Source organism: Pholcus phalangioides, unplaced genomic scaffold (assembly GCF_987345545.1).
Source record: "Pholcus phalangioides strain wild (caught in Gottingen) unplaced genomic scaffold, Ppha-v1.0 ptg000007l_1, whole genome shotgun sequence".
Taxonomy (NCBI): Eukaryota; Metazoa; Arthropoda; class Arachnida; order Araneae; family Pholcidae; genus Pholcus; species Pholcus phalangioides.
In genome coordinates, this window is record NW_028301600.1 from 44,516,568 (window position 1) to 44,537,435 (window position 20,868).

At 34.0% G+C, this 20,868-nt stretch overlaps 1 protein-coding gene across 1 annotated transcript in view; it reads left to right on the forward strand.

Moving 5' to 3' along the window:
* The window catches only part of LOC149085344 (NK1 transcription factor-related protein 1-like), a 31,210-nt gene extending 14,471 nt beyond the window's left edge, over positions 1-16,739 (forward strand). The window contains exon 2 of the mRNA XM_089233905.1: positions 15,547-16,739. Within this exon, the coding sequence (XP_089090031.1) occupies positions 15,547-16,100 (554 nt within the window). The 3' untranslated portion in view covers positions 16,101-16,739. The remainder of the gene's footprint in view (positions 1-15,546) is intronic.
* Positions 16,740-20,868: the final 4,129 nt, after the last annotated feature.

The following is a 20,868-nucleotide window of genomic DNA, read 5'->3' on the forward strand; positions in this document are numbered from 1 at the left end:
GCATGTTTTGTCTTTTGTTCTGTTGTCCTTATTTATTTATTTTGTATATTATTTGTATTCTGTATTCATGTATTTTATATGTGCTGTTTTGCAATAATAATAATAAAAAAAGGTTGTTCCAATCAATAATTGTATGGGAGAAAAACTAAATTTTTGAAGCAATCTGTGGATGCAAAAAAAGGTTTCAATTTCCTTGAGTGATTGAGTCTACTGGAAAAACGTGAATATTTGATTAGAATGTGGTTAGTGTCAATGTTAAAGTAGCCGTGGATAATTTTGAAAAGTAATGAGTCTTAAAACAATCTCAGTCTAATTAGCCCTCGTGTGCAGAAAATGACCATGATGAGACAAAAATGATCAACCAGTCAGTATGCTTTATGCCAGGGGTTCTTAATTCCAGAATTAATGAAAAATAACTCAAGAATTAATGGAAAATCCCTAGAATTAATGGAAAAGAATTCTTAGGCCGGTATTACACTATAAAAGTTTGATAAAAGTCCTATTATAAAACTTGAAAAATGCAGCCAATGAGGTCAACGGTTGCATTTTCTAGAATGTAGCCAATAACCTTATTGGTTAGATTTTTCAACTTTTATAAAAGGGATTTTATCAAACTTTTATAGTGTAATACCGGCCTAAGATTAATGAAAGGTATAATTGAAAACTTATTAAGGAAATAATTTCAGAATTAATGCAAATTTCGAATTTTATGAAAGAAATAATTTGAGAATTATTGAAAGTTCCTAAAACCTGGCGCCCTCTGTTTGATTCGGGGGGGGGGGGCGGCTCTCAGGTCCCATTGGCCCACCTGTGAAGGCACCACGAACTGGGTTTGAGTAGGTCCAAAACTAAAAAAACATTTTATGTTGATCAGCATTATTTAATAAGAATTTTTAAATCAAAAACAGCCGAAGTTGATCATGTTGTTGATTTTGGGTCGCGGCTGGAAAAAGTTAAGAACCTGCTTTATGCATTAGAGAAAGGCAAGGTTTCTCCATTAGACTGGAACTCAATTCACAGAGAGAGAGAGAGAGAGAGCTATCATCGGCGATTAGGGAACGCGGATCATGATGATGGTGATGCACTTAAGTCACTCTCAATGTTCACTGTCAAGACAGAGGAGAAAAGAGAGATTTTTACGAAATCTCAGCACACAGAGTGAGAGCGAAATAAAGGCCATTCTCCCTCTTTCTAATATAAGAAGAGATTTTTAAGGATTATCTGTTCGGGAGAGAATCTACAAGGCTGTTGCCTCACCTACAGCCAATGGCTTTCGAGGTTTCCGCCTCCAGCAATGCCCCACCTTCTCTCTCTCTTCTCTCTCTCTCTCTACCTGTGTGATCTCTCTCGCTCTCTCTCTCTCTCTCTCTTTCCTTTATCCAAAAGGAAATTTTACGATTCAAACAAAAAAAAAACCACCGTATCGAAACAGGGGTTCTTAACCTATGGTTCGTGACCCAAAATCGAGTCGCAAGGGCTTCTGAGATGGGTCGTACAAATCCACTTGCAGCTAAGAATTCTTGCGCTATGGGTCACGACCAGAGGCACATTTATGGTTTTGCCACCTGCGGGCTATACGAATTTTGCCGCCCTTCTGCCATTCTAGTCTAACTTTCTTGAGTACTCTTTCCTCGAATTCGCCACCCTGTGCTATAACCCGCTTGAACGCCCCCCCCCCGCCCTTCCCCAATCCTGTAAGTACATTTGTGTTTCTAGGGAAGTATTCACCGATATGGTTTAAACTGTAGTCACAATTTTTGGATAAGAGATCAATATAGATTGGTTAAAAACCTGAATTTAATGAATCCGCGTGGATATCTTATATCAAAAAAATGGAACTATAGTTTAAACCATGTCGGTGAATACCGCCCTGAGTTACTCGTTTGGTCACCCCCATGCCACACACTCTTTAATTCACTTTTTTAGTCATTCACATGCTTGCACAAGTTCTAGTTCACTCTTTTGATTGTTCACTGACATAGTACCTCTCTGGATCACTCTTTTGATCATTTACACCTTTACACATGCTCTAGGTCATTCTTTTGGTCATTCACATGCTTGCACGCACTCTAGGTTACTCTTTTGGTCATTCACAAGCTTGTACACGTTCTAAATCATTCACTGACCTGGTCTCTCGCTCTGTAGGTCATTCCTTTTGGTCAGTCACATGCTTGCTCACTCTCTTAGTCAATCTTTTGCTCACTCACGTGTTTGCAATCTCTCTAGGTCACTTTCTTAGTCACTCACGTGTTTGCAAACTCTCTACGTCACTTTCATAGTCACTCACTGACCTAGCCTCTAACTGTCTGGGCAGAGGTGGATTTTTGAGAGCTATACAAATTCTCCCATTCTACTAATTTTTTTGGCCAATTTTCCCTCAAATCTGCCGCCCCTCTGAACTTGCCGTCTTGGGTCCCCCGTGTAAATACGCCATTGGTCACGACACCCAAACTTGATTTTCAGGGGTTTCCGAGCTGGGTCGTTCAAATACACTACCAGCCAGATTTTTCATTTATGGGTCCCAAAAAATCAAGGCAAACTCTATATTTTACCCTTATATAAATAATCATTTCAGCTAATTAAAAAAAATCTACTCTAATATAATTATTTTGCTAGGCTGATGTATTATTTCAATTAAAAATATGCTATAACAGCAGCCATTCACACATCCGCATTTTCTTAAAAAATTTTCTCAATGTGTTTTTACGGGGATGAAAACTATGGAAGGTTAATATGCTGAATGAACTTGTCACACAGACTCTGGAATTTCTTTCTCTGGAACTACTTTCGATCTTTATACTGTTGCTTGTTCACCCTAGACACTCTTTACAAATAATACTTGGTGATGCTCTCTGAATACAAAAACTGCTGTTTACAGTGAAGACAATGAGAGAGAGAGAGAGAACTTCTGTCTTATAATATTAAATATTCTTATAAAAAACTTATTTCATTCAGGCGTTCCTCTCTATATTTATGTATCCCCTATCATTCTATGCTGTTAACTTTAAAAGGTACCGGATATAGTACACTATTATGTCCTTTGCATTCTAATATACACCGAAAACTCAAAATAGGATATACACCAAAGAATCTGAGTGCTGCTATAGTGTTGTTGTTATAAGTGAAATTGCGTCTTTTGCGTGTGTCATGGCTAGCATATTCACGAGATCTTGATCCGGGAAATTTTTGGTTTTGGGACACATAAAGAATGTTGAATGAAATAAAAGAAATTAGAGATACAAATTCGGTGGAACTCAAAGCCACAGCGCACGCACGCACGCACGCACACGCACACACACACACACATATCATATCAAAAACATCTCTACAGAAACACACACATCTGTTGTTAAACATGCTATTTTGATATCCCACCCTGTGTGTATTAGAATGCAAAAGACAGTATAGTCGAATATCATTATAACGAACTCCCCAAGAGACCGGAGAAATCACTTCGTTATCACGAAATGTCGTTATAAAGAAGTTCCAGGTTTTTGTATTGTTCCTATGTGAACTTATTTGGGGGAATAAGAAAAGTATTCGCTGAAACGAGATTCAATCGTATATACTGTCAATGTTTATTAGTATTGCTTTTCACTATAGCGAAGCATCAGGTATTTTCCCACACAGTGGCGAATTTCTGCATTAGTTTTTTTCCCCTCTTCAAACGAAATTCAATTTTTATAGGAGTATTGGCACAAAATTCCAAAATACTCTGACCAGTGGTTTGTATTTCAGAAAATTTTGAAATCGGATCGTTAATTTTAATCACCCAGTAAAAACACTACATGAACTGTTGAAACTCAATATTTACTCAGGTCGCAGCTTTGGTTCAGATGGGAGATACTACTTCACCAAACACCAACTCTGGCCATATCGCTATGTTGCAATTAGTGAGATGGGTTGGAAGTGAAGGCGCTGTCTATCGGTGGTCGCCTCGAGTTCGTTAGGGAAAATATCTTATCTATATCCTCCCTTGGGTTCGAACCCGGGACCCTGACCATCATACCACTCGGGCACTTGATCAGTTGAGAGATACTAGAGTGACTTGTCGCGCATATGCGGAATTATAGCTAATGATTTTCTAAAATATTATGCCCTGGGTAAAAAAGAAGTCAAAGACGCTGAACGGAACTTCTTCAATCCATGTCCCATGGGCCAAACATGTTCAACAAAGTCGCTTGAAGTAGCCCGTAAGGTCTAATTCACATGATAGCTGAAATAAAATTATGAAATTTTAAGTGAGGAACGACTGACATTAACAGAGTCCCTGGTTATTGCATCGATACGAAGAAAACATTGTAGGGTTCCCACCTCCCGGTTGCCTGATGGCCTTTATATATGGGATTCTAGAGCATGGGATTCCAACTGGTATTCGCGGAACCCTGGGGTTCTTCATGATCAAACACCACGGAACCCATAAAAATCCCGGAACCCAGATAGCTTTCAAAGAAGAAAACTTTCTTGTTACTGATAATCGCAAAGCTGTTCTTCGGTTTGATTTTTAACGAAATACTGTCGTTTAAAAAGAATCAGACCAATTAAATGACTAAACAACTCAGAAACAGTTACATCAAATTTTTTCACATCGAATTTTCGAACCAGAAGCACCAGAAGATCATGAATGAGTCGTTTTTCGTTTCATCAGGAAATTATGTATAAGTTGTAAAAACGATGTTTTTTCTTGGGAATATTTTATCCACTAGAAGTAAGGATACTTGAATTGCAGAATTTACGTCTACTTTACTACTTTACGGGACAACCAGGGCAATCTCAACACACAAGTCCCTACCGGGGCACTACACTGGGTCCTCATTTGCATAGGAGGCTTCCACGATAAGATCTGGTTCGATGATTTATGACAATAAATATGTAAACTAAGATGTGGTGCCTATGCCGTCTTTCATTTTACCTGAGGCCATGATGCTGTTGAGACGGCAGTAGAAAAAGCTTTTTACGGATAAATATTCAAAATTGTTTTGAGAGTTCCGTGGAACAGCCAGATTGTCATCAAGGGTTCCGCAGAACAGCCTTATAACTATCAACGGTTTCGTTAGAAGTTTTACGTTGGAAACCCCCTGTTCTAGAAGCACGTGTGCATTAGGCATGCCTTATTTACGAAGTATTGGGGAGGGGAGCTTAAGATCAGCATTAAAAAGCAGGCGATGCACACAACGAATGGCCAAAAGATACATCTTCCACAATCCTCAATTAGATTAATTAAGACTAGATAAATTTCTATTTTTGTATTGCTTATTTTAATATTAACATTATACTTAGTAACGATATCTTGCCTCCTTAAAAGTCTTTTATTTTATCACTGGCAAGCAAAAATATTTTGTAAAGTTTATTTCTCAATGGAACACTTTTCCCTATACCCCTTACTTTAGACCTGCTGAAAATCGCAGCCCATTTAACTTTTAAAAAAAGTATTTTATAGGGGTTTTTTTTAGTGATTTTTACTATGCCGCGCTCTTGAAGGGTTATTTTAACGTCATTTTGAAACATGAATGAACTTTTCTTTGCACTACATTCATTTTCAATGCAACGAGGATATTTTGACCTGGACGTACAGTTTGAAGCTGATTTCAAACGGCTTTTACGAAAGACTCAATGGCGCAAAATTTAAACTCGGCTCTCTTAAATCGAAGACTAGTGTGGCTTGAAAGTGTTTCGTTATAAAATTATACCTGCAATGAGAAAAGTGCTATTATGCGGTCTTAATTGACATTTTTCTGGGCCTACTTTCTCCAATGGCATTTCCCAAGATTATTAAGAAGCGGATCTAGAAAAAAAACGAAACCCCGAAATTTAAGCAGAAATATATGATGACAGACACGAGACAGCGTAACACATGATTTATATTTTTTCAATAGAAAGAAATATTTTATGCAAAATAAGTTTCCGTAGGCGTTGCAATATTCCGAAAAATGAAAACACTGATTTAAAGAAAACAAATCATACGAGCCATGTAATTCTCATTTAATAATTAGTAAAATTGAGTTAAAAATATGAAAAAAAAGAAGCACTTGAGTAATTTTCAAAGAGATATTGAAGCTTTCCTCGAAATTAAATACAAATTCAAAGCGAGTTCTTCTAAATTTCACGGAATTCCATTATTTCAGAATTCGTATATGAAAAGTTAAAATGTTTTTTTTAATAGGAAAGAAAAAGATGCCATTGTTTAAAATGTCTTAACATTAAGCGTTCGTGCTTCATTAAATCTTCATGAACCATTTTTTAGAATGTACGAAAGAGAAAAAGCATTAAGTACCTGAATTTTAAATTATTCTACTCTTATTACGTAAATTCGAAACATTTAAAACCCTAATCATCTTAATCGTATCACAAATTTCAAATCTTTTCTAGGAAATATATGATATCAATTTAATATTTAATTATTTTAAATGTTGAAAAGAAATCAGAATTATTCTGTATTTTCTTTAAAATAACACAGGTTTAATTTTGAATATTTCAGACAAGATGAAATGAAACCACAAAAGAGTTAATTCATTTCAAATACTAATGAAAACACACGAATATCCTTTTCATTAATTTGTTTAAGTGACTTTTAAGTTCTAGATACAAAAATTTGAATTATTAATTCCAATAATCTGTACAAATACACAGGCCACAACAGGCAAATTGCCCAACGAGGTGGCTGAAAAATTATACCCATAAAAAAATATGGATGAAAGATGTATAAGAAATGAAGTTTTTTCTCCTTTTTAATTTCGTTTGCAAAGAAATTTTTGTTTTAAAATGAAACACTTAAAAGCAGGAACATTGAATGCCGCGAGGAAAATTCGTGAAATATTAATTATTTTGATTAGTTTTGACGATTATAAATTATCATACGGAACAGATATTTTAAATTTGAATGCTTTCCGAGCATTTTTTATTATGAATATTGTAATAACACTAAAAACGTTTTCATCTCCAAATTTTTTGTACTATTATGGATGTTTCTAGTAACCGAGATAATCATCTCGATGAAAATCCTGGTATTATTTCCACTTGTTATTGATTAATCTCCATTCATTTATCAACTCAGTACATTCCACATCAAGTTCTGTTTATGTGACAAGGCAAGTGGATTTTATTTTTCGTATTTTTCATATAAGATATCGCTGATAGTTGGCCACATCCTGAGACCCACTACTTATTAAGAACATAAAGAAGTTCGACCAAAAAACGAAAGACAAACGAATAACAGGGTAAGCATTAATTTTTTTTACTGTACCATTAAAAGCTGATATAGTCGGAAAGTAATGTCCCTGAGAAACTAAAAGGTATACAGGGTGTTGCCTTGAAGTGGCGACAATCTCAGATGGGTGATATTAGGCATCAAAAAGAACGAAAATTGCCATAGAACATGGTATCGCAAACTACATTTTCGGTGAAAATCGCAAAAATACATACTTATGAAGGGTGAATGTCAAAAAGTACACGAAGAGAAATGATTACAGGAGTTCTTGACACCACAGGCTGTGTTGTAATCACACATGCTGTCAAATTAATATTTTTTCTTACTTATTTTTTATTGGCCTTTTTTGTCCCACTCGACGTCACACCCTTCATGGGTATTTTTGCGATTTTCATCGATTAAACGTGGTTTGCGATACCATGTTCTATGGCAATTTTTGTTCCTCTTGTTGCCTAATATCGCCTCTCTGACTTTGTCGCCACTTCAAGGCAACACCCCGTATAGAATGGAGACGAATATTTTCATCAGTGTATAGTACGTTCGGGTAATATGGAATAATAGGTTGTCGCAGCCTTCAGGTATGGCTTCTAAGTGTAACAATGATAAACAATTCCAAAACGCCTCCATGATGCTATAGAGCATAGTTTCCAAACTCGTCTCCTCTTCAGAAACTTTTTCTCTCATCGCCCCCAATTCAAACAAGTCCATAGAATCCTATGTTATAACCGCAGCTTCTACTGTATAGCCCCCCTGGACCATTCCATCGCCCACCAGGGGGCGATATTGGCCACTTTGGGAAACACTGCTATTGAGTCAGTATCGCTTGGCTGTCACCACCATCATGGCTGCTATAAGAGAATATTTGTTTTTACACTTCCCGAAATTTACTCAGGCAAGTTTGCAAAAGTGTTCATCAATTATTGGAAATGTGCCCAATAATTTGAAATTAAGCACAATGTACATCACAAGTATTGTATTTTATTGTGCTGTGCTCATTTTTAGCAAGCGATTCTCTCAGGTTAGATGGAACGCTAATTTTTCACAGATAGTATGTCGGGTAATATGGAATACTATAAATATTACCTGAATTGGGCTAGAATAGCTCAGTTTTTTTAATTCGACCCCCCCCCCCTTTTACATATTACCCCACGAAAATATTTTTAATACCTTTTTCATTTTAGTTACACAATATCTATTTTTAAATACGATAAACTTGTCAATGCAAAGACGAGACAAAATTTTACATGAATACAAGTTTCATTTTTCTACAATGTTCAAATTGGAATAATCGAAAAAGTAAGAGAGAGAGAGTGGTATTGCACACATATTACCCGAATGTACTATATCCATACTATGTAATATCTAATTGTGTGTTCAGATAAAAAAAAAACCTGAACTTTTACTGTAATTATTAGTAAAAATCTTAGAAACGCTCCACTTGAGTTTCAATAATTTTTTGAGGGCAAATAATTTGCACCTCATATTTAACGAAACATTACTTTCCGAAAAACAGCAGAATTTTTTCATTCAGTAAATACTATACAATGTAAAATATTTCCATGAGTATTTAAATAAATATCACACATGTAAATGTAGTGATAGGACTAGTTTTAGGCTATGTGCTTATAGAATATATGTAATACTTGGATATATGTGTGTGTTGGTTTCTGTATGAATGACTATATGATGTAGCGTTCATGGTACGCTTCTAAAATTTTAAAGTAATTGAATTTTTGAGGAAATTTGTAGTATTTATTCTCACCGGGATATACGTAGTTGTTCTCTTGCAACTTTCCAACATCAAATGCTGCTGATAACCCCCCCCCCCCCCCCCCCATTGGCAAAAACATTTTGTTCTCTTGAGAGCATTATGGCTCGGACAGTTTCCCTATCTCAAGAAAAAACACATTTAGAAATTTCAGATAAAGTAGAATGACTAATGTTGTTCCAATTGTTGATTTCGTTCATACCGCGGCCGGAGGTACTTCTAATTAATGCATTAATGTGCGTAATGGTCTTAATTCCAAGATCTGATTCAAATAGGATGTTACAAATAATATAAATGAAATTACATAAAGATGTCATATATGGCCATGTAGACACAGTATATAAGTATTATTTTTACCTCATCAGGTATTATTTTGTTTCTTGTTTTTTTTTTCACGATTCCAAAAAAAATTAGTTGATTCTAGTTTTCAAAAAATGTAGCTCACATGATACAAATGTACGATGATATAGGCGCAACAAAGTTTTCTTTCGGCGCACCACGATCAGCAAACTTGTTTCATTAAATGAACTAAATTGTCAATGTTTCATTTCATATTGCCTTAATATGCCAGAAAAAAAGATTTCTTTGAAAGAAGTGTCAAACGATTATATTCTTGCTCATACAAAATGAAAAATTTGTCTTGTAAAAAAAATTATAAGTAGAAAAACGAATCATGGTTGAAATTTTTATAATATAAGTTTTCAATATGACATTTCCACGTTTTCAAATGACAATGTTTTATTTTAAATTCTATGAGCTCATTGTGGTTTTATCAAAGCCCTTCTTATGACATAAAGTGATGGTTCGCTGTGGGTCTGGATTCAAAAGAAAATTTTCAAACTAAGTATCACATTAGCTTATTAGCTGATGTAAATTCGACATTTATGCGATCAAAAGCCTCTTAATGTATTTAGAACGCGAAAGTAAAGTCTTATTCTAATACCATTTGATTCTTAGCCACATCATGGTTATTTTATGCATACAGGGTCTAATCAAATCAGGTCTTACAATTTAACCCCTTCGCTTACAAGCGAATTGGCAAGAAATTCGGATGCTCTCTATTTGACGAATCGGCAATAAATATAGTAATCTTGTGTCCTAACCTAACCGCACTTAGAAAAAGGGAAGGAAAAAAAACACAAATAAAAGAGTGAGACAGTATAAAAGATGAGATAATAAGAATGTAGGTACACAAAAATTTATTTTCACCTTCACCCTACTTGTTCTCTTTCACCCTTATAAGAAAGACACATCATATGTGAGAAAAAAAATCACTATCAGGGTATACAAAAAACCAAAAGGAAAAAAAGAGTTGTGAGGTTGCAACAAAGCTTTGGGATAATCAGGAGAGAGGAAAGGAAACAGAGCAAGCTTGTTTGAATTCATTCCACTGGCGTTAGGACGCAATATTACGTCCTTTGATCGTAAAGTGGTTAAAGCAATTCCGAGCAGATATATGAAGGATTTCATGTTATAGAGAGAGACGAATCATTAACGGTTACACTATTCAAATGTCACGGTTTCAATAAAGTTACAATCATGAAGTAATCTACTAGTCATATTTGCACTGAACAAAATTTAGAAAAACTGACATGTGCAAAACTCATATTTGAAAGTAATTTTTACATTAACAACACATATTTGTAGTTACATAATGCATTTTCGGTTTTTCTTTCTCTTTATTTGACATTAAATCATCTTAAAAAAATCGAAAAGAAATTTATTGCTAACAATATTGTCTGGAAATATTCTATACAAAAATTATAAAACTAAAACTACTATATACAACCTTTCAAAATAAAGAAATATCCATGCAACACTATATTAAATGGCCTGTATTATTATTAGAGCACGTCATTGATCGAATGCATTGGAAGGTGACATTATTATTTTTTCTATTTTTAATTTATTTTTGGTTCGACTATAACAATTCGTTCAAAATTTGAGGGTAAGTAATATTCATAGCAGTAAATGTAATTTTATAAGTAGAAAAAGTGATAGCAAAACTATCTATAATACTAGAAAGGTAAGAAATATGATAAAAATACTTAGTTAATCACATTTTTTTTTATCTCGAATCAGTCATAGTGATACCTCAATATTGGTCTTACATTTAACATTTTCGCTAAATATCCAAATTTCGTAATACGGAAATATTTTGCAGGAAAACATTTCGTTACGTAAATTTTCTTTAATCTTCGTGTCAGTAATACGCAGAGATATTTTACAACGTTCTCAAGATTTTCTACGGGAAACTTCATAATATCGTAAAAGATTGGAAAATCACATAAACTTCGTTTTTAAATACTATAAAAATTAGAGCAGTTAAAGAGTGCATAACTGAATGTATTAGAACTTAGTACTTGGCTTGTATATTAATCACGTCAGTGTTATGTGCGATAACTGTAACTATAACGCGTCATTAATGCCAAAGTCGACAACAAGCCGAACGTTGTCAGAACTCTAGATAATTTTAGTCTGAGATTTTGAAGAGGGTGAGTTTTATAGCTCGAACACGAAGATTACCCTGTATTCTCTTTTCCTTCCCCTTTAGTGAAGTTGTTCATTAAATATTTATGAACATTTATTAATAGTCGTCGCCGCAGTCATTTGCAAGCACCTATTTTTGAGTCAATTCCCATCGCGTTTTCCTTGAAGCTGAAGCCCCTCCTGGTTTACTGATAAAATATTCACGCTCAGAATTTCTCTCAAAGCGCTAATATAATCACAAATTTCATATTTCGCCGCTTATTTGATGCAGATTCAATTTAGTAACGGGCTTCGTGAATTTTGAAAATTCATAACCGCGTAAATCACTTGCCGGTGTTGAGAACTGATCATGAAATTTCTGATGCTGTTTTTATAACCGCGAGAAAATATTTTTCAATGCTTGATGCAAGATAGGAATATACTCCAACAAAAAAACTGTTTGTTATTTCGTTTAAAACATCGTTACTAAAATGTAATTTTTTGTGATATTACTGTACATATTTAATAAATATGTATGCAATCATAAATGCTGTTAGAAAGAATCATTGTTTATATACCTATGTATAATCTAGTATGTATTTTTCAAATATGACAACAGTTATTTTCATTTCAGGTTACTTTTGCGGGATGAAAATTTGATCCACTTGAAGATCTGGTTGTCCATCAAAGATCAATGATTTTCGAAAGAAGATTAATAGAAGGAATTATGCGTGTGTCATGATAATGTCATATTAAGATCCACCGATTCAAAGTAATAACGAAGCGAAGACAGCAAAAGTGCATAAGCAAATTGAAGTTCATAAAAATTTTAAATCAAATATGTATCTGCAATCAATAGTGAAATTGAGTTAAACAAATACTTTCATTATATGCTATTGATATAATCCCTTTCATCAAAACTTCTTAAATTGAGATAATTAAAATTCACAATTTCGGAATATTTCAACGTCTTTTTTTGTTATACTATCGCATTTAAATTCTCTTGTCACAACAATTAATTCCTATCATATTTGAGTTAATTATCTCATTATGCTTTGTCGCAATTTCCATCAATTTAATTAAACTACTCATCAATTTCTTTACCCCCCCCCCCAAACATGTAAAATAAGTCGGTAAAGAATGTATGTACAACGTATCAGGTTAGTAATTGATTAAACACGGTAAAATTGAATGTTTGACGAATAAAAATTGAGCACGGGTAATTTCTCATTAATACACTCCAGATAATTTTCAGTTACTATTAATTATCAATATCTTAGAAAAGTGTGTTTTATTCTTTTCTATTAGTAATGAGATGAGAGCATGTCATTTCCGAGCAAAAATGGAATCATGAGAAATTTCTCGAATGCCTTTCTCTTAAAGTAAAAACTTCGAAATCCTAATTAAATGTAATTCTCTGCAGGGTAGGCTATTTCCTAATAACAACGTCTTTTTTTAATTATTTCATTTCATTTTAGACCCTAGCAAGAAAAGAAAAATGCAGAGTTGATCGATCGATTTCGCCCATCTTATAACGAATGAAAACTCAAGATTTAATTAAGAATAAAGTAATACGGAAATTGGAAATGCGCTTATATTAACAAAGTTAATTACAAAAAAGGGGAGCAGATCGTATATCTTAATTTTCATTAGTGTTTATTCTAGATGATGATTGGTTCCCTCAAAAGGAACGTGATATTCTTACTTAACAGGCAATTTAATGTAGCTGTAAGAAAGTAATAACAATGATAATGAAATTACGTGTGGAATATTTGATATCTCCGTTGTTGCATTACCAGTTCATCAAATAACCTACATATGCGTGTTTGTAACATCGTAATCATCATTCTACCATTAAAAGAAATTCCTAGAAAAATTTATAAATTAATTCATATGTGTGGACTGAAGCTTATTACTACACGAAATAATGTCGTTTAATTTTCTGGATGTAGATAGTCTTTGGAATGTGTTTTGTATAACAAAATTTCATTCATTTAATTATGTAATTTATGTTTGAATTTTGTACAAAATATAATATTCAATAAATCATATAATACTTTTTCTCACACACAAACAATTGAAAATGATCATTTATTTATTTAGGTATCCAAACAGAGAAATTTTATGTAGAAGATATATTGCATGTATAATACCTTTCAGATTATATTCATTAACGCATTTAACTTTCAATCACTGTAAAAGCAACTCACGTTCATAGGTAATCACATATGGATGATATAACTTCGACAAAAATTGAACGATAATGATTCCAGCTGAATTTGATTGGGTAATCGGTTTTCATTAATGGAATTAAATAATGTGTGTGACGGATTCGTTTTCATCGTTTTCACAAGTCGTTGCCTTTCGTGTTACCATGAGTTTGAAGTTATTTTTCTGAGAAAAAGTAAAATTTTTATACTCATTTTTTTTTATGGTCATTTCTAGTACTTAACAAATGTGAATTTTTTGCTGCTCTATTTATAGTTGTAAGGAAGTGCGAGGATTTTCGAATACCGTTCTTATTTTTCTTTTATTATTACAATTTAAAAGATGATAAGAACCTGAAACTTGTATTTTAATAAAATGTAGATTCTTGTCGTTGCATTGACAAATGTATGGCATTAAAGAAATAAATTCATGTCCAAAAAAAAAAAGTGTTCATAAAAAATGATATTTGGAGGTAATATAACTGTATGAAATAGTCGAATAATATGGAATAGGGGGGTTCAAAATGAAGAAAACTAAGTGAAATTAATCAAAAAACAAGATTTGATGAATCTATGACAATGAAAAATTTAATTTCATCGTTGGTTTTTGTAGTTGATGATGTGTGCGTAGTATGATAATCTGTTTACAAAAGTCACAAATGCAATCTTCCTATTCTGCTCCAGAACAGTCAAGATGGGCCCACAGAGAACAAGACACACTATTCCCAGACCTGTCCTTTTCTATCTTCCTTAAACTTTTCGTCTTGAGCCAAATTCAGATGACACGGAACTTATAGTATTCCATATATAACCAGACACACCATCTTTGAAAAATACCGTTCCACCTAACCGGAAAGAATCGCTAGCTAAAAATGAGCGTGGCATAATCAAATACAACTTTTATGTATACATTGAGCTTATGTTCATCCTATTAGGCACTTTTTCAATAATTAATTAACACTTTCTAAACTTACCTGGGTAAATGTTTGGAAGTGGAAAAACAAATATTCTTCTTGTAGGCTTATAGAAGCCTGACTAATCCATAATCCCTGCAGTTCCTATAAATTATCAAACAGGTTTCATTGCTTTTTCATCATTTATCAGGTATCACTGAAGTTGTTATAACTCACAAGAGTTGGTTTAGACGTCGGAGCACATGACAGCAAATCATGAATTTGACTTTCATTGGGATATTTGAAAAATTTCTATTTATCTATTTACACGTTTCGCTTTATTACTATCATAAAAAAAACCAAGCACTCGATTTAAAATATCAGAATTTTCATCTACGTGAAAATTATATTAATCCTGTAATACATGAGATAAGTATTACGTGTATACTAAAATATTAGTATAACGTGAACGTGTGTTCTGGTTGAAAATTGTGCAAATCTCGATATGCAAAATAGTTTGGTTCATAAATACAGTATTATTTAAGTTTGAATTTTTTTATATGCAAATTTTATGTAGATACTCATTCGGTAAACTTATTATTCACGATTTCAAATCAAATTTTACTGTTGCGTATGTAAGCCGCAGTATACCAATTGTCGTGGCATACGGGGGTCGTTCCCCCTTATGCCAGAGACATGAATGTGCAAATTTTCACTTTTTGGATTTATCAGCTGGTTGTGGATAACTTAAAAACTTAATAAAATAATTATTAAGTTTTACCAAAAAAGCGAATATGTATCCTCTCTTGAAAAACATATTAAAAACAGGAAAATGGTATCCATAGAGTAACATGGGTCTAGTAAATATTCAAACGTGATTTCCAAAACTTTTGAAATTCGCGAATTCATGTTTATGACATAACGATTTGGTATAATAGAACGATATGTTCTATTTATGTCTCATGAGAGATCTAATCCATTACTTTTCAATTGTTGTTTCAGTTGACATCCACGGTGCAGATTCGACTACCGAAGATCTTACAGAAAGTAATCAGTTTTGTTCTAGAGACGATCACCAACACGAGAAGAACAGTTTACCATGTCGTACAGATAAAGATGGTGGCAAGAATCTGGGATCGAGTAAAAAGAAAAAATCGTCAGTGGACACAAAAGCAGGAAAGCCACGCCGAGCGCGGACAGCATTTACTTACGAGCAACTGGTCGCTCTAGAGAACAAATTCAAAACGACGCGTTACTTGTCAGTGTGCGAGAGGCTTAACCTCGCTTTATCTCTTCGATTAACTGAGACCCAAGTCAAGATATGGTTTCAGAACCGTAGGACAAAGTGGAAAAAACAGAATCCGGGAATGGATGCGAACAGTCCAACTATACCGCTATCACAGACATCTAACATGACGAACTCTTACGTGAGTACTTCGTATCCCGGCAGCCACAACCTAATCTACGGTACGCAGATACCTTATTTATCGACGGCGCTGCAGTACCAAGTGTTACCACCGTCTCATCCATACTTTCATTCAATTGGACACTCGTGACAGTGCCAGAAAATTTCTGTAGACTCTGTGCTCGATCTCACAGCTGAAGCAGCAACACAGAAACTCTACAATGGTTATGAGTACGAACAAAATGAAACGGAAAGTGAGTAATTGCGATTGACCATGAACACAGATGAAATCGTCAGGATTTCTAAGTGATTTCAGCGGATCAATATACGTGTAGTTCCAATGTGAGAATATAAATATGTGTATACATGGAGTTGATTTTTGTAATTGTGATGCAATAACAAGATATAATACTTGCACTCATTTCAAACTCAATGCCATTATTGTGTGAAAATCTATGTTCTAAGAACAAAACCCCCTGTGATTTTCCAATCGATTTTTTGTGGAATAAATTAAAAAATTAAATTTTAGAACTTAAACTTTCTAAAATACACGTAAAAAGAAAAATATACCTTAAAATAAAGCACTAATTTGCTTAGTAGGTTGTATATGTTGTGAAACTTGAACAAGATACGTATAATTGGAATATAACATTGTGTTTCAAAAATTATTAAAATACGTTGATAATTTCAAAAATTATCTTCATAACGTTCTTGAAAAATTTAAAAGTACGATTGCTCTGAAAGAAAATCTATATTCATACTCTGATAATATCTGATGAATAAACAAGTCTAATGTGGGAAATACACAATAAATAATTTAAATTTTTTTTTAATAATGGGAATAGTTATTATTCAAATTATAAGCGTAACACAACATGTGATTATACAGAAGGATATACAAAATGTTTTTATCAAGTACATTATTGAATTATATATACATATGTATATGCCTGTATGTAGTCAGAAGCGATGTGAATACAAATTGCTTATTAAACTGTAAAAAAAGTTGTGTATGTAAATATAAAAAAAATTGCATTATACGAGTATTGTCTACATTGTATGTTCTTGCGTATCATAGTAGATATGATCGTTCGAAAAATAAATCGTTTTTCTACCAAGTATTTCTCATTATTTTTCTGAAAGGCTTCAATGTGAAATTAAACGTGAAATTGATTCAAAGTTATTTCAAATATTCAAAATGATTTGGTCCTATAACCATTAGATAAAACGTGAGACTGCCTATACAAAAAAAAATGACCTAAAATTTGCCTATACAGTCTGTGTTACCAAATGTGTGTGGAAGGAATACATATTCTACGGCTCATTTTGAGATTCAAGTTTAATATGAAATTATAAGCAAAAACTAAACAAAAAAGTTAGTGTGAATGTAAAAATTAAAAGTTTTATACGGCATTCGATCAAAAAAGAAATTTAACCCGTAACAGTTGAATGAAAATTTGCTGAGATATCGGGGTGATTGAAATTCTTGATTTTTTGAAATTCTTGATTTTGACCCCTTTTCGAAGTCCTGAAATTTTTTGAGGCAATTATTTTAACTGGTAGCAAAAATCAGGAATTCCAATAACTGATGTTTTTATGAATTTTCATTCCATTGTTACTGGGTAAATTTCTTTCAGTATAGTAGAGAGAGGTATAAATTTTATTATTTGACAAATTTTTTGATAAGGGGACGTATAAAAATTTTAGTCCTTCACATATTCCCAAGCAATCATTTTTCACTATCATAGATTAATTCTACTCTCTCTCTGCTGGGAATTTTTCATATTTTAATATAATTTTGAAGCAAACCGTAGAATTTACATTTTCTCCGGACACTTTTGGTAAAACACCCAGCATATAGAACTAAAATTAAAGCCCGAACGCTATTTTTTTACCAAAAAAGGAGAAAAAATTTCAACAGGAAAGCGAATAATTTAAATAAGCGAGGACGCAATGTGTCAGCAATAAATTCGGACGCACCTATAAAGAAAATGCGCACCATCTGCATGTACAGTGTGTAAAATATGACTTATGAAGTATTAGCAAAACCATAAAAAGTTGGTATATACCTGAAAAAAACTTGATATTGTGTTTAATGACTTTTCATAAGGCTAGCAATGACGAGGAATGGAGTGCTTTGAATCATACCAGTTATAACATTCTGCTGTTTCTGCAAAAAAAAAAGGAATTTCATACTTCTGTATGAGTAACTCTACCTTCTATATGAATAAGTTAAAATGAATTTCTTATAATTTAAGAAATAAAAAATAATATAATATAATAATAAAATATAATTCAAATTTTTTATAATACCAAAATTCTTTGGTATTGAATTACGAAGTATGTGAGTACATGAGACTTTTAGTTATTAAACATGCGATTTCTCAATTTTAATTAAATTTATATATTATTGACTAATTATTTTCTTGAAAAAAAAACGTACCTTCCAAAATATATTTACCCGTCACGAACGCTAAATGATTCAAATATTTGTGCGAGCAACAATTTTTATCGACTACACCAGCGGTTCTCAACCAGGAGCCATATGCCCCCCCCCCCTTGTGGTGGTGGGATATATTAAGGGAAGCCACGGGTGGAAAGGGAAGCCTTGATAAATGATGAAAAATGCTGTAAACAAATATCGCCTTCAAGTGAAATATGCAGTTTCAGAGTCCAGCTGAGATGGAACCGGGGCAATCTACTCGTCTCCATAGCCTCAACTAGAAACGAAAACTTACTCTGTCGTTCGGGGCCAATATCAATTTTGGCACCCCTCCCCCCGAATGCCGAATGGAGAAATCGTCAGCCCAGCGTCTGGTGCACCAGACCCCCGCCCTCCCTTAGTTGTGGCTCTGATAATGTTTATGAGAAGCCTATATATGATGAGAGTTGTTGATTTTCGAGTGTAAGTATGTAAATATGTAAGCGGTTACTTCCAGCTGAGTATGGGGGGAATCATAACACCACTTTTCCCAGGGAACCTTGTTGGTGAGACGGCTATGCATAGAGCCCCGACAATAAGAAAGCTCGCTCTAGCCCCACGGTAAGTGTGGACCCATGGTGATGTACCGGAAGGGGCGATTCATTATGTATGTTTCTTGCATCGTGCCGCATTTTATTCACACCTATTTTTAACCATACAATTCAGGTCTTCGGAAGAACGATCAACCTCCTCTTCTGGATCTGTGAATGGTCCAAGGGTATCGATTTTATTTATGAAATTTTAGTTCATTATAAATTTACTTTAACTAAATTCGATTAAGTAAGTAAGAGGGATTTCCCTCCTGGGTGAGGGTGGATGAGGAGTGGGGGGAAGACAAAAAATATGGTCCATGGGGGGGGGGGCAAGGGCTAAAAAGGTTAAGAAACATAAGACCAGTGGTTCTCAACATGCGGGCTTGGGATATTTTAAGGGGGGCTACAAGTGAGAATTGGATGAAAAGGGAACCATCACAAGTAGTGACAGAGAGCTGAGAAAAAATAAAACATTCAAGTAAAACAGGATGGGAAAAAATGTGACTACTTTCAGAATACAGGGACCCGTAAGACATAATCCGGGGCCTCATATCCATGGAGTCCAACACGATGAGATCTGTACCATGATTTTCAAATGTAAGTATGCAAATACAGAGTGTCCCACAATCGACTGATGGTTTCCAAAGTGGGATAGCAAGAAAACGGGGCTCATTGATCATTTTTGTCACACCACGGTCATTTTCTGCCCACGAGGGCTAATTAGACCGGGACCTACAATTTATTGCCGATTCCGAACGGCAGGCTTGTTTTTTTTATACTCATCGAGAGGTTGGTGCGCTAACAGAAAACGGTGCTTTGAATAAAAATGAGACTAATGAGAATATTAGTCATTTTGCGGAATTTAAATGTGCAAAGTCAGGAATTTCAGATACGTTATTCATGTTGCATGGGGATATACAGTCAAACCTCGTTAGTGCGTCACCCGGTTAACACGTCACTCCGCTTACCGGGTCACTTTTTGGAACTCCCAATTGGAATTGGCACAGCTATGGGTTACTCCGCTTACTAAGTCATATTTTTGCGCTCCCAAGAGTGACTCATTAACGAGGTTTGACTGTATATAGTTATTAAAATTAAATAATAACTTTTTATATGGACATCCTGTCCTCAAAAACTCAATTAGAAAATTGTTTCCCTGTCTCTTCTGATGACGACAAAAAAAAAAATCGCGTTTCCAAGTGCAGTATTCGCAGAGATGTTAATTAGAGTTAAAAAATCGGAGGAAAGTGGGGAAAGAACACAGCAAAAACTAACGGACAACGCCTCTTTGGCGTAGGGGAATTACCGCAGTATTTACAGAAACGTTGAAAAATACTCATCAATGAAAATTCAGCATTAATGAAAGAAAAACCCCAGAATGTTGATGAGAAAAAAATTTCCAGAATTGATGAAAATTCAGAATTAATGAGAGGAAAAATCCTAGAATTAATGAAAATTAGAATTAAATCAGTTGAAACGCAGATACCTTGTTTACTATAAAAAATAATGTATATATTTGATTTTTGCATATATTTTCACTTCTATTACCGCAAGTGGTCCCTCTCCCAAACCTCGGTGCGACCGCACCTGTCACATCTAAGCGCAGCTCTGACCACAAATGGAAATTATCGTAAAAGAACTGAGAATTGGAAAAAGAAAAATCGTAATACTTTTTACTTCATAAAAACAAAATCGAACGTTAACAGAAGAAAGAAAAACCACAAAACTATTAGACCCAAGATATGGCCGACGTTTATCAAAAAACAGAAAGAAAGGATAGAAAATTGATGGGACTTTTATTATTATATATTTTTTCGCCTTCTTCTTTATGTTATACAATACAAGTGGTAATGAAGCATTTTGGCCAAACGCCGTCCCATTACATCCAATGCTTGATATCTCCT